Source organism: Ctenopharyngodon idella, chromosome 13 (genome assembly GCF_019924925.1).
Source record: "Ctenopharyngodon idella isolate HZGC_01 chromosome 13, HZGC01, whole genome shotgun sequence".
Lineage (NCBI taxonomy): Eukaryota > Metazoa > Chordata > Actinopteri > Cypriniformes > Xenocyprididae > Ctenopharyngodon > Ctenopharyngodon idella.
The window spans coordinates 28,018,099-28,032,108 of record NC_067232.1 but is presented as its reverse complement, the minus strand read 5'-3'; the positions used below and the strand labels follow the sequence as shown (position 1 = coordinate 28,032,108).

The 14,010-nt window shown below is 35.5% G+C and overlaps 1 protein-coding gene across 4 annotated transcripts in view; it reads right to left on the bottom strand.

Annotated features, from left to right (window-relative positions):
* Positions 1–14,010, bottom strand: part of acoxl (acyl-CoA oxidase-like) — a 65,833-nt gene that overhangs the window by 26,347 nt on the left and 25,476 nt on the right. For 3 of the 4 annotated variants that reach the window (XM_051916721.1, XM_051916718.1, XM_051916720.1), the window contains 4 exons: positions 11,164–11,253; positions 5,833–5,942; positions 4,352–4,463; positions 1,766–1,853 (listed from right to left, as the gene is read on the bottom strand). In XM_051916721.1, coding sequence (XP_051772681.1) covers positions 1,766–1,853; positions 4,352–4,463; positions 5,833–5,942; positions 11,164–11,253 — 400 coding nt within the window. Of the gene's footprint in view, positions 1–1,765; positions 1,854–2,388; positions 2,445–4,351; positions 4,464–5,832; positions 5,943–11,163; positions 11,254–14,010 lie in introns of all 4 variants that reach the window. The other variant, XM_051916722.1, reaches the window with a different exon arrangement.

Genomic DNA, 14,010 nt, shown 5'->3' with positions numbered 1-14,010 from the left:
ATGAAAAATAGAGTTTAAGGACTAGTTGCAACAACATCCTCTCTGAAAAAGAAAAAAAAAAAAGAGTATTTATTTAACAAGTTTTAAATTAGAAATAATTTTCCAGGACAAATATATTAAAATACTTACATTTACTTCAAGCAACACTGCTTAAGATAAAAATTTAGTTTTTTTATGTCTCATAAAATGTATTTTTATTAATTTAATCATTATAATTTAAAAAAAAATACTATAAAATGTATATATTGTTTATATATATTATATATTTTTATATTGTTTTAATTAATTTATAAATGAAGTTAGTGAAATAGATCAAATCGGCAACTTAAATGTTTCTAGTCTTAAGGATTTTTAGACATTTCAACTGGAAAATAAGACAAAAATACTCATTAAGAATAGGCTTTTCTGCAATGCTGGCATCCTATGTTTATTAATATATTTAGAAATGTCACTTAAGTTGAAGGTGAAACCGTCTGGCACCTCCTGGCAAAGTTTTCTAAATATTTTTGAGGCTGTGAACAAATTTACAGTAACCAAAGAGTGCAAAAAGGTATTTGGCCACACTTAAATATGTCATCTGCTAACCAATTTTCTCAGAACTAACTTCCCATTTCTAAGCCATAACTAACATTGTGTTTCTGCAATGCTGGTCTTTTAGTGAAATGTTTAGCTTAAGAAGTGTGCCTGTGCTGATCTTCCTTGAAATAAATGATTCTTGGTTTGTTAACTAATGCAATGACATTCAGACATTTGTTTTTAGAGGATTAGTTCACTTCAGAATTAAAATTTCCTGATAGTTTACTCACCCCCATGTCAAAGATGTTCATGTCTTTCTTTCTTCAGTGGAAAAGAAATGAAGGTTTTTGAGGAAAACATTCCAGGATTTTTCTCCATATAGTGGACTTCACTGGGGTTCAACGGGTTGAAGGTCCAAATGTCAGTTTCAGTGCAGCTTCAAAGAGCTCTACATGATCCCAGACGAGGAATAAGAGTCTTATCTAGAGAAACCATCGGCCATTTTCTAAAATAAAATAAAAAATTATATACTTTTTAACCACAAATGCTCGTCTTGCACTGCTCTGTGATGCGCCACGCATTACGTAATCACATTGGAAAGGTCACGTGTGACAAGTTCAAAATCCTCCGACGTCATTGTTTTACCTTTTTTTGTAAAGGGCGTTTGACTTCTGTTTGTAAACACTGGATCGGTACTTCCACCTACGTCACGCGTGACCTTTCCAACATGATTACGTAATGCGTGGAGCATCACAGAGCAGTGCAAGACGAGCATTTGTGGTTAAAAAGTGTATAAATTGTTATTTTTTTTTATAAATGTCGATGGTTTCTCTAGATAAGACTCTTATTCCTCGTCTGGGATCATGTAGAGCTCTTTGAAGCTGCACTGAAACTGACATTTGGACCTTCAACCTGTTGAACCCCAGTGAAGTCCACTATATGGAGAAAAATCCTGGAATGTTTTCCTCAAAAACCTTCATTTCTTTTCCACTGAAGAAAGAAAGACATGAACATCTTGGATGACATGAGGGTGAGTAAATTATCAGGAAATTTTAATTCTGAAGTGAACTAATCCTTTAAGTGTGGCTTCAGCGTCCAAAAACGTTTTGGGATCACTGGACATATGACATCCCGACATCCTTCAAAGTTTTCTATTAGAATATGCATGTGTAAAAGTACATTTGCAGGTAGACATTCAAGCAAACATAAGAAACAGATGAACTATAAATAAACTTCCCCTTTCTCTCACCTTTGTGTATGTGTGCCATTGCCAAAGTGGTCACATGATGTAAACAAGAGTTCCAGGCCATAAAAAACTCATCTTTGTTTTTCTCCACCTGTTCAGGGGAATAAATAGCATTGAATACAATTTGTTATAATTTATAGTCTCTGGAAAACTAAGCAAATGTATATAGATGACTTGTGTTGCTTTTCTGTCCAATTAAATGCTCTCTAGAATAGCAAATCATGACTGTGACATATCAACTGTGTATTGACTAATTTCTTTTCGTGGCCAAAATGACTGAATTTGCTGTGGCTTTTTTCAAAAATGCATTTTTTGTGTTGATTTGCAGCAAAAAATTGGTGCTTAATTGTTGAAATCAGTTATAGTCTTGACCAATTGGAAATTCTCTTTCCTTTTAAAAAAAAACTTTTCTATATAACCTGATGGGTGTCGAAGTCCTGGTGCTCCATTCAGCAGCAGGATTTGAACACGAATCGATCTATTTGTTTGTGCTCAGAATTATGGATTTTGATTGGCTAATATAGCTTTTCCCCACTCAGGTTAACTGTTTTTCGCTGAACATTTGCAGAAATAAAACAGAAATGCAAGATTTCAAAAATAATGCAGCAATTTGCATTAATTCTTACAATCGCAAGATTGTGAAATCCTAAAGGGTCTGTTTGAGGTGTCTGATCCAAACTTCCTGTTTCAAAAGAAAATAAGTCAACAAGTGTTTTTATAAGACCTATAATATCAAGTTTGTCGAAGAGGTTTCTCAGAAATGATGATGACCCAGCTAAAAGGGAATGTTCTCAGAAGGTTCTGGCAAGGTTCTCTCAAAGTTATGAACAAACATTCTTCCAGTTAAAGGATTAGTTCACTTCTGAATGAAAATTTCCTGATAATTTACTCACCCCCATGTCATCCAAGATGTTTATGTCTTTCTTTCTTCAGTGGAAAAGAAATGAAGGTTTTTGAGGAAAACATTCGAGGATTTTTCTCCATATAGTGGACTTCACTGGGGTTCAACGGGTTGAAGGTCCAAATGTCAGTTTCAGTGCAGCTTCAAAGAGCTCTACATGATCCCAGACGAGGAATAAGAGTCTTATCTAGAGAAACCATCGGACATTTTCTAAAAAAATAAAAATTCTATACTTTTTAACCACAAATGCTCGTCTTGCACTGCTCTGTGATGCTCCACGCATTACGTAATCATGTTGGAAAGATCACGCGTGACGTAGGCAGAAGGGTGAAAAACTCCATCTCATTTTCTCCTCCAACTTCAAAATCGTCCGACATTGTTGTTTTACCTTTTTTTGTAAAAGGCATTTGACTTAGTTTTTGCACGTTCGCTTTGTAAACACTGGATCGGTACTTCTGCCTACGTCACGTGTGACCTTTCCAACATGATTACGTAATGCGTGGAGCATCACAGAGCAGTGCAAGACGAGCATTTGTGGTTAAAAAGTATATAATTTTTATTTTTTTTAGAAAATGGCCGATGGTTTCTCTAGATAAGACTCTTATTCCTCGTCTGGGATCGTGTAGAGCTCTTTGAAGCTGCACTGAAACTGACATTTGGACCTTCAACCCGTTGAACCCCAGTGAAGTCCACTATATGGAGAAAAATCCTGAAATGTTTTACTTTATTTTCGACTGAAGAAATAAAGACATAAACATCTTGGATGACATGGGGGGTGAGTAAATTATCAGGAAATTTCCATTCAGAAGTGAACTAATCCTTTAATAATGTTCTCAAAACATTAGCACAAACACATTTTTAACGACTTCTTTGTAGGGCTGGGATGATTCACCCGATCTCCCGATTCGATACTATCATGAAACTTGGGTGCCGATACCATATGTATTATGATTTTTTTGTGTCTTTCTGAGTTTTATTTCAAAAGCAGTACTACATTCTCTTGAATAAATGATTCAAGGACAAACGCATCATTTGTCGCCACCTAGTGGCGAAACAATGTAAACGATACAGTCATTATTTGAAGCGCCGTTTTCAAAAGGTGATAACTATTTTTACTGCTACCGTAGACATCAGTGTTTATATTTGAATTATAAACATTTATCCCAGTACTTCTATGATAATTTGAATTATTGTATCACAGACCACCACAAATAAATAGCAATGTATGGGAAACACTGCAATTGACTTTGCGATGCGTTTTGCTTTCTTTGAAGCGTTGGGTAGTCTCACATAGCTTTCTCTCGTCCGCTTGAAAGGAATATTATGTCACGTGACACGCATAGATAACGACACCAGGGTTGCCAGGTTTTTACAACAAAACCCTCCCAATTGCTACTCAAAACTTGCCCAATCACGTTTCGGGGGGGTCCCCCAGTAAAAATCGCATTTGGAACAATCGGTTTTATAAAAACATCAACAACAAAATAAACAAATATTGATTAATTGAATATTTTTATGAAATTTATAATATTTATCTTTCTATTGGCACTTAAAATATCTGTACTTCATAGCCAATAAATGTTCAAACAAAGCATTTCACAGCTACTCACAACTGCTATAGATCTCTTGTCACCTGCACTGCCTTTAAATAAGCAGCGGTTAAACACAGAGGAAACAGAGCGACTGACCTTTGTGTAAAGTCGACTTGCTAGACTGCGCTGTAACACCCTTTCCCTGTAGCTCACCGCTTTCAGCAGGAACATTAGGTCTCCTACTTTGTCCACGCTGAAGCCAAGAACACTAGATAAACAAGGAAATAGCCAAAAGAAATACAGATTAACTCAGTCAAACAAAGAGATACTGTACAAAATCACCGAACCACTATCAGAATCAACTCTAGACAAATTTAAGCTGATTTTATTCAGCCTTTGACGGCCGACTGAAAATCTCGGCTTTGGTTAATATGTTATGAATAGCGGGCCTGAAAACCATTTTACAACTATCAAATTTTCCTCTTAGGTAAAATTGCTAAATTGGTGACCTAATTGTGAGTGTAAACACAACCGAGGGTAGACGGTTCCTTAGGGGTTAACCATCTGTGTGTGGCTTTTGATAACTGAAGCTGATTTTACACAGTGAGGCCAACAGACAAATCAATCAATCTATCTATGTATTAGGGGTGTAACGGTACACAAACATGACGGTTCGGTACGTAGCTCAATATTGAAGTCATGGTTCACTACAGCAAGGGGGAGAAAACTAAACATAAAATAGCTTTTTTCCAGTTTTTTTTTTTTATTATTATTATTAAACAGTTTGTTTTTTTTAACAAATGTGTCTCTCATCGTGTCCTAACCAGACGCGATGCCGCGACATAAGATAAAAGGTATCTTTTCCATGTTAATCTGAGTCTTTGTCCTAACTAGCTGCGACGGTGACATGCGATTATATTTTAGAAACAGTTTCTATGTGAGTTTGAATATCATTTTGTGTGTCTTTTATAGCCGTACTGAAAGCATCAATGGACAATTCACCTCAGATCTTCAAAATAAATAAGAGGAAACAAGTACGTTCAAACTGTCAACTCATTGTGAACAGACAAGTGACAAAGATTGTTTCAGTAACTCAGTATGTATTTAATAATGTTAAAATGGTGTAATATTCATGAATTTGAGTATGTACTTATGAAATATAATAATTTACACAGCGGCTGTCATAACTTGTTTTCATGACAAATTTAATTAAACATATATTAAATAATCAAGACATCACTAACAAGTAAAGTGAATATATAAGCTGATATAGTGCATATATTTAGTGAAATGCTTCATTTCTCCAGTGAACTAACATGCTGTGGACACTAAATGACTTGCCTGAGGTAAATGTAATGCTATGTGAGATATTATTCTCAATCTGTTTTATTGATATCTTTCCACCGTTGAAACACTGGTTGAGAGATTACATGTAAACATACCAATCGATCGTCTCTTCTTCTTCTACGCTTTTTCCTGGTAGCAAACAGCATTGCATTACTGCACGCCCCCTTCTGGATTGGAGTGTGAATCGCCTGTGACCGACTGTATTTGTCGTGTGACTGCATGCACAGAATCTTGATGTCCGTCTATCTATCTATCTATCTATCCATCCATCCATCCATCGCACCTCTTACCTGGTTCTAAGGCTGTCTGACACTGAGCTGGTCCAGTTTCTAATCAGTCCAATCACCAAGTTGTTCCCCATCTGTTTGGTGTACTGGGTTAGCAGCTCTCGTACCACCACCTGCAAACACACAACAACATAAGACTGAATTAAAGACAAGCTGAAGGGTAAAAAATCTGCTTAGGTACATATTACTGTAAAGTAAAAAATATCACCCATGTGTCCTTGCGAAGTGCATTTAATTGGGCTTTTAACAGATGCATTAATGTAATTTGTTTTCGCAGTTAAGTATATTCTTTTAAAGGGGAACTATTATTCCCCTTTTACAAGATGTAAGTCCCCAGAATGTGTCTGTGAAGTTTCAGCTCAAAATCCCCCACAGATCATTTATTATAGCTTGTCAAATTTGCCCCTATTTGGGTGTGAGCAAAGACACGCCGTTTTTGTGTGTGTCCCTTTAAATGCAAATGAGCTGCTGCTCCCCGCCCCCTTTCCAGAAGAGGGTGGAGCTTTAACAGCTCAACAACAACAAAGCTGGAGAATCTCACGCAGCCAAAATGAGGATTGTCAGTAACGGTGTTCAGCCTTACATTGTTCAAACCGGAGTCGACACTGATGGAGAGACTCAGGAAGAAGTTACAACTTTTAGACGTTTCTGAATGGTTAGTGGATAAATTTATGTAGTTGCTGTAGAGTTGATTCAACTCGTCGACTAGCATGTGCCGTCATGTTCCATATAGAACCTCTTCTTCTCAGAGAAACACTTCTTTCTAAGGGAACTAACTCATAAGTAATTTATAAAATAATAAAGACCCATGTAAATGACTATTTTCCACACTTTCACACCATTTAGAGAAGTGGTTTACAGTAGAGACTCTTGACTGTAGAAGTCTTTCTACTTTGAATCCTATTCACAGTAACTCTCCAGTCTGTATCTAACATACACTACGTTATTGTAACCCGTCCTGTTCGAACCACCCGCTCTAAGTGGGACTCGAACCCGGGTCTGCTGGCATGGGAGGCGGCCACTCTAACAAGAAGGCTAACGACCGCAGCCTCTAGCGTTAGTCGCTAGAGCACCTCTTGAGATCAGGGGAGAGAGGTTTACTTGCACACCTCTTACAAGCTGGCCTCCGTTACATCATTCCACCCTGTCTTTAGCATAAAGGAGTCTCCTAAAGGTCAGAACTTCCCTTCAGTCATTAGCGTTCCTCGAGGGATCCCACAATCAACACAACATCGCTCTCTAAACAGCGCAAACTAAACGTACGACTCCAGAGAGTAAATGACTCATTGCGTCATAATCATTGTGTATGTTTCTGCCCTACATATGCCAAAACCTAAAATAACCTCATCTACTCCTACAGCATACTGTAAAACAATCTTCTCAAAGTAACCGAATTGGACACACTCTTTCAGGGCGCAGCCAAAACGTAACAGTGTGCCGGTCATGTGTATGAAATTTGGAGCTAAATGCTAATTTCCCTCATGACAGGTGACACTAAAATCTCTTAATAACTTCATTAGACTGAAGTCCTACGGAAAAATCCCCACAACCAATCTGAAAGCGGGAATGAGAAATAAAGAGAGGGTCTTGGTTTAAGTGGCTGGCAGAGCCTCTCACGGTTCTTGTGACTTTAGTTTAATCAATCCCAGCACCCTCTATTTTCACATGCCCCAATATGACCTTCAGCATTGGTTAATCATTTGTTGTTAGCCTAAAGCACTTAATCAAATCAGAGTCCTTACAAATTTAGTCAAAAACCTTTTGAATTATTCTTTGAAACAGTAAAACTGCAGCATTACGATATTAAAGTAATAGTCAAAGGCAGCAGGCTACATCTTAAAAACAGAATTTAGTTATACATCCATGCTTTCTATGATTCAAAGTGGTCATATCATGAGGCATTTATTTGATTTATGACATAAAAAGAGTTTGATGTACTTTGAATAATATGCTGTGACTTTCAGAGCTCAAAACATGCAGTCCAAAAAGAGCATCTAGTGAAACTAAGCTGTGTAAATGTGTCATCAACTGCAGCTTATTGATTCAGATGCATTAACAAATAACTGCCCACATTTACAACGACTATTCTGTTCGTGGCTGTGCATCACACTTATATGCTTTTTTTTTTTTTTTAAATGATTACAACTTTAGAAAAGAGTGGCTCAAATAAAAAACAACAACAGTCGTGTCATTCCATACCTATGATTTGTTCTCAGATCATAAAATATTCCCAATTCTGACTTTATCTCGCAATTCTGAATTTATATCTTGCAGTTCCGACTTTATAACTCGCAATTCCGACTTTATAACTCGCAATTCCGACTTTATAACTCGCAATTCCGACATTATAACTCGCAATTCCGACTTTATAACTCGCAATTATGACTTTCTAACTCACAATTCTGACTTTATATCTCGCAATTCTGACTTTATATCTCACAATTCTGACTTTATATCACGCAATTCTGACTTTATAACTCGCAATTCTGACTTTCTAACTCGCAATTCTGACTTTATATCTCACAATTCTGACTTTCTAACTCGCAATTCTGACTTTATATCACACAATTCTGACTTTATAACTCGCAGTTCTGACTTTATATCTCACAATTCTGACTTTCTAACTCGCAATTCTGACTTTATATCTCACAATTCTGACTTTCTAACTCGCAATTCTGACTTTCTAACTCGCAATTCTGACTTTCTAACTCGCAATTCTGACTTTCTAACTCGCAATTCTGACTTTATATCACACAATTCTGACTTTATATCTCGCAATTCTGACTTTATAACTCGCAATTCTGACTTTATAACTCGCAATTCTGACTTTATATCTCGCAATTCTGACTTTATATCTCACAATTCTGACTTTATAACTCGCAATTCTGACTTTCTAACTCGCAATTCTGACTTTATATCACACAATTCTGACTTTATAACTCGCAATTCTGACTTTATAACTCGCAATTCTGACTTTATATCTCGCAATTCTGACTTTATATCTCGCAATTCTGACTTTATAACTCGCAATTCTGACTTTATAACTCGCAATTCTGACTTTATATCTCGCAATTCTGACTTTATAACTCGCAATTCTGACTTTCTAACTCGCAATTCTGACTTTATATCACACAATTCTGACTTTATAACTCGCAATTCTGACTTTATAACTCGCAATTCTGACTTTATATCTCGCAATTCTGACTTTATATCTCGCAATTCTGACTTTATAACTCGCAATTCTGACTTTATATCTCGCAATTCTGACTTTATAACTCGCAATTCTGACTTTATAACTCACAATTCTGACTTTATATCTCGCAATTCTGACTTTATATCTCGCAATTCTGACTTTCTAACTCGCAATTCTGACTTTCTAACTCGCAATTCTGACTTTATATCACACAATTCTGACTTTATATCTCGCAATTCTGACTTTATAACTCGCAATTCTGACTTTATAACTCGCAATTCTGACTTTATATCTCGCAATTCTGACTTTATAACTCGCAATTCTGACTTTATATCACACAATTCTGACTTTATATCTCGCAATTCTGACTTTATAACTCGCAATTCTGACTTTATAACTCGCAATTCTGACTTTATAACTCACAATTCTGACTTTATATCACACAATTCTGACTTTATAACTCGCAATTCTGACTTTCTAACTCGCAATTCTGACTTTATATCACACAATTCTGACTTTATAACTCGCAATTCTGACTTTCTAACTCGCAATTCTGACTTTATATCACACAATTCTGACTTTATATCTCGCAATTCTGACTTTATAACTCGCAATTCTGACTTTATAACTCACAATTCTGACTTTATAACTCGCAATTCTGACTTTCTAACTCGCAATTCTGACTTTATATCACACAATTCTGACTTTATAACTCGCAATTCTGACTTTCTAACTCGCAATTCTGACTTTATATCACACAATTCTGACTTTATATCTCGCAATTCTGACTTTATAACTCACAATTCTGACTTTCTAACTCGCAATTCTGACTTTATATCACACAATTCTGACTTTATAACTCGCAATTCTGACTTTCTAACTCGCAATTCTGACTTTATATCACACAATTCTGACTTTATATCTCGCAATTCTGACTTTCTAACTTGCAATTCTGACTTTCTAACTCGCAATTCTGACTTTCTAACTCGCAATTCTGACTTTATATCACACAATTCTGACTTTATAACTCGCAATTCTGACTTTATATCTCGCAATTCTGAGAAAAAAAAGTCAGAATTGAGAGATAAAAAGTCGCAATTACCTTTTTTATTTTTTTATTCAGTGGTGGAAACAAGCTTCCATATATACACACATACATAAACTAACATAATACAAAAACTCAAATACTAAGCTCAAGTTTTAGAAAAAAAATGCTTAAGCTAAAAATATCAATCTGCACAGACAGCATTTTTTGAAAAGTTTCGATTCTGATCCTGCTATTAAATGTAAAAATAGAGCATTTAGACAGAAAAGCCAATATTTTTTAACCGTAATATTTTATAATATTCAAAATACCAAGGATGTTATCAAACATTACAAACTAGGGGGACAAATATACGTCTACGAAATGGTAATTCTCAACCACTATTGTGAATATTATCCCTGGTTTTGACTCTCTAGTGTTGAAATGACAACACCATCAGCCTGTTTCCAAGGTTTCACTTGCATGACTTTATTTTGGTACTGAAGGGGATAATCTAATTTCAGCAGAAAATACATGTCTTTAGGCCTCGGCAAGCTGTGAATGCAGACGTTGTGAGTGAGTCTCTATGCATGTTATACGTGCATGTGTGTCATTTTATGTGTCTATAATCGATGTGGTGCTAATCAGAACCAGCATAAAATGAATCACAAAGCTGACTTAATTACCCCAGCAGTTATCTAATAACCAGCCCCCACACTACAGACACATTATTGCAGATACGCATCAAAATGACCCCCTTTATTCTAATGCCTTCATAATCCACTTAATTCAATTTAGTTTGTGAGACACAGTTTATATTTTTAAAAGAATTGCCGCTTGTCTAGTTTCCCCTCCAAGCAGTCATCGTGTAGATATCTCTGTGTTTTCTGTTTACACTGTCTTGTTTGTCTGAACATGGGTATTTAAATGTGATATTGCACTATATTAAGGGAATATCTTCAAAATAAGTAGGAAAACAAATAACAACCTTAAGGAAAAAGGCGGTAATAAACATGACCCTTGTGACCAAGTGTTTTGTCCCCTCAATACTTGCTGGCCAGTTTTATGAGTGCATTTGTTGTGTGGTGTCATCTAGTTGCGTAGTGTTTATGAATACCTGAAGCATGACCATGTTGTCGCCCTCAAATGTGACAAAGACGTCTGAATCACACTTCAAAGACGGAATACGGTTTTCCATCATAAAGCCCTGGGGGAAAATCAACCACAGTTTATGTTTAAATGTGGCTACAGGAAATAAAGCAAATCAAAATATACATAGATGTTATGACATACACTTAACATACCACTTAAAGTTTTATATAATCATTGGAACAAAGTTTAGAGTGTTAAACGCAGGACTTTATCCAACAACTTTCAACGTATTTTTTTTTAATGACTGAGACCTGAGACTAATTAAAGGGTTAGTTCACCCAAAAATGATTTTTTTTTCATTAATTACTCGCCCTCATGTCGTTTCAAATCTGTAAGACTTTCGTTCATCTTCTGAACACAACTGAAGACCTTTTTAATGAAATCTGAGAGCTTTGTGTCCCTCCACTGACAGTCTACGCAACTACCACTTTTATTTTTGTTCGGAAGATGAACGAAAGTCTTACAGCTTTGGAACGACATGAGGGCAAGTAATTAATGACAGAATTTTCAGTTTTGGGTCAACTATTCGTTTTTCCGTTTTTGTTGGTGAAACAGACCAAAAACTATGGAAGCTTGTTTCTGCCATGGAATAAAAAATAAAAAAAGGTAATTGGTGACTTTTTATCTCACAATTCTGACTTTTTTTCTCAGAATTGCGAGATATAAACTCACAATTGCAAGTTATTAAGTCAGAATTGCGAGTTATAAAGTCAGAATTGCATGACATAAAGTCCGAATTGCGAGTTATAAAGTCCGAATTGTGTGATATAAAGTCATAATTGCATGATATAAAGTCATAATTGCGAGATATAAAGTCATAATTGCGTGATATAAAGTCATAATTGCGTGATATAAAGTCCGAATTGCGAGATATAAAGTCAGAATTGCGAGATATAGTCAGAATTGCGAGATATAAAGTCCGAATTGCGAGTTATAAAGTTCGAATTGCGAGTTATAGTCAGAATTGCGAGATATAAAGTCGGAATTGCAAGTTATAGTCGGAATTGCAAGATATAAAGTCAGAATTGCGAGTTATAAAGTCAGAATTGTGAGTTATAAAGTCAGAATTGCGAGTTATAGTCAGAATTGCGAGTTATAAAGTCAGAATTGTGAGATATAAAGTCAGAATTGCGAGTTATAGTCAGAATTGTGAGATATAAAGTCAGAATTGCGAGTTATAAAGTCAGAGTTGCGAGTTATAAAGTCAGAGTTGCGAGTTATAGTCAGAATTGCGAGATATAGTCAGAATTGCGAGTTATAAAGTCAGAATTGTAAGATATAAAGTCAGAGTTGCGAGTTATAGTCAGAATTGCGAGATATAAAGTCAGAATTGCAAGATATAAAGTCAGAATTGCGAGTTATAAAGTCAGAATTGCGAGTTATAGTCAGAATTGCGAGATATAGTCAGAATTGCGAGTTATAAAGTCAGAATTGTGAGATATAAAGTCAGAATTGCGAGTTATAGTCAGAATTGTGAGATAAAAAGTCAGAATTGCGAGTTATAAAGTCAGAATTGTGAGATATAAAGTCAGAATTGCGAGTTATAGTCAGAATTGTGAGATAAAAAGTCATAATTGCGAGTTATAAAGTCCGAATTGCGAAATATAAAGTCAGAATTGAGAGTTATAAAGTCCGAATTGCGAGTTATAGTCAGAATTGCGAGATATAAAGTCCGAATTGCGAGTTATAGTAAGAATTGCGAGTTATAAAGTCGGAATTGCAAGTTATAGTCAGAATTGCGAGATATAAAGTTAGAATTGCGAGTTATAAAGTCAGAATTGCGAGTTATAATCAGAATTGAGAGTTATAAAGTCCGAATTGCGAGATATAAAGTCAGAATTGCGAGATATAGTCAGAATTGCGAGTTATAAAGTCCGAATTGTAAGATATAAAGTCAGAGTTGCGAGTTATAGTCAGAATTGCGAGATATAAAGTCAGAATTGTGAGTTATAAAGTCAGAATTGCGAGATATAAAGTCAGAATTGCGAGTTATAAAGTCAGAATTGCGAGTTATAATCAGAATTGAGAGTTATAAAGTCCGAATTGTGAGTTATAAAGTCCGAATTGCGAGATATAAAGTCAGAATTGCGAGATATAAAGTCAGAATTGCGAGTTATAAAGTCAGAATTGCGAGTTATAATCAGAATTGAGAGTTATAAAGTCCGAATTGTGAGTTATAAAGTCCGAATTGCGAGATATAAAGTCAGAATTGCGAGATATGAAGTCAGAATTGTGAGTTATAAAGTCAGAATTGTGAGTTATAAAGTCCGAATTGCGAGATATAAAGTCCGAATTGCGAGTTATAAAGTCAGAATTGCGAGATATGAAGTCAGAATTGCAAGTTATAAAGTCAGTGTTGCGAGTTATAGTCAGAATTGCGAGATATAAAGTCAGAATTGCGAGTTATAGTCAGAATTGCGAGATATAAAGTTAGAATTGCGAGTTATAAAGTCAGAATTGCGTGATATAAAGTCCGAATTGCGTGATATAAAGTCAGAATTGTGAGATATAAAGTCAGAATTGCGAGTTATAAAGTCAGAATTGCGTGATATAAAGTCAGAATTGCGAGATATAAAGTCAGAATTGCGAGTTATAAAGTCAGAATTGCGAGATATAAAGTCAGAATTGCGAGTTATAGTCAGAATTGCGAGTAATAAAGTCAGAATTGTGAGATATAAAGTCAGAGTTGCGAGTTATAAAGTCATAATTGCGTGATATAAAGTCATAATTGCGAGATATAAAGTCATAATTGCGAGTTATAAAGTCCGAATTGCGAGTTATAGTCCGAATTGCGAGTTATAGTCAGAATTGC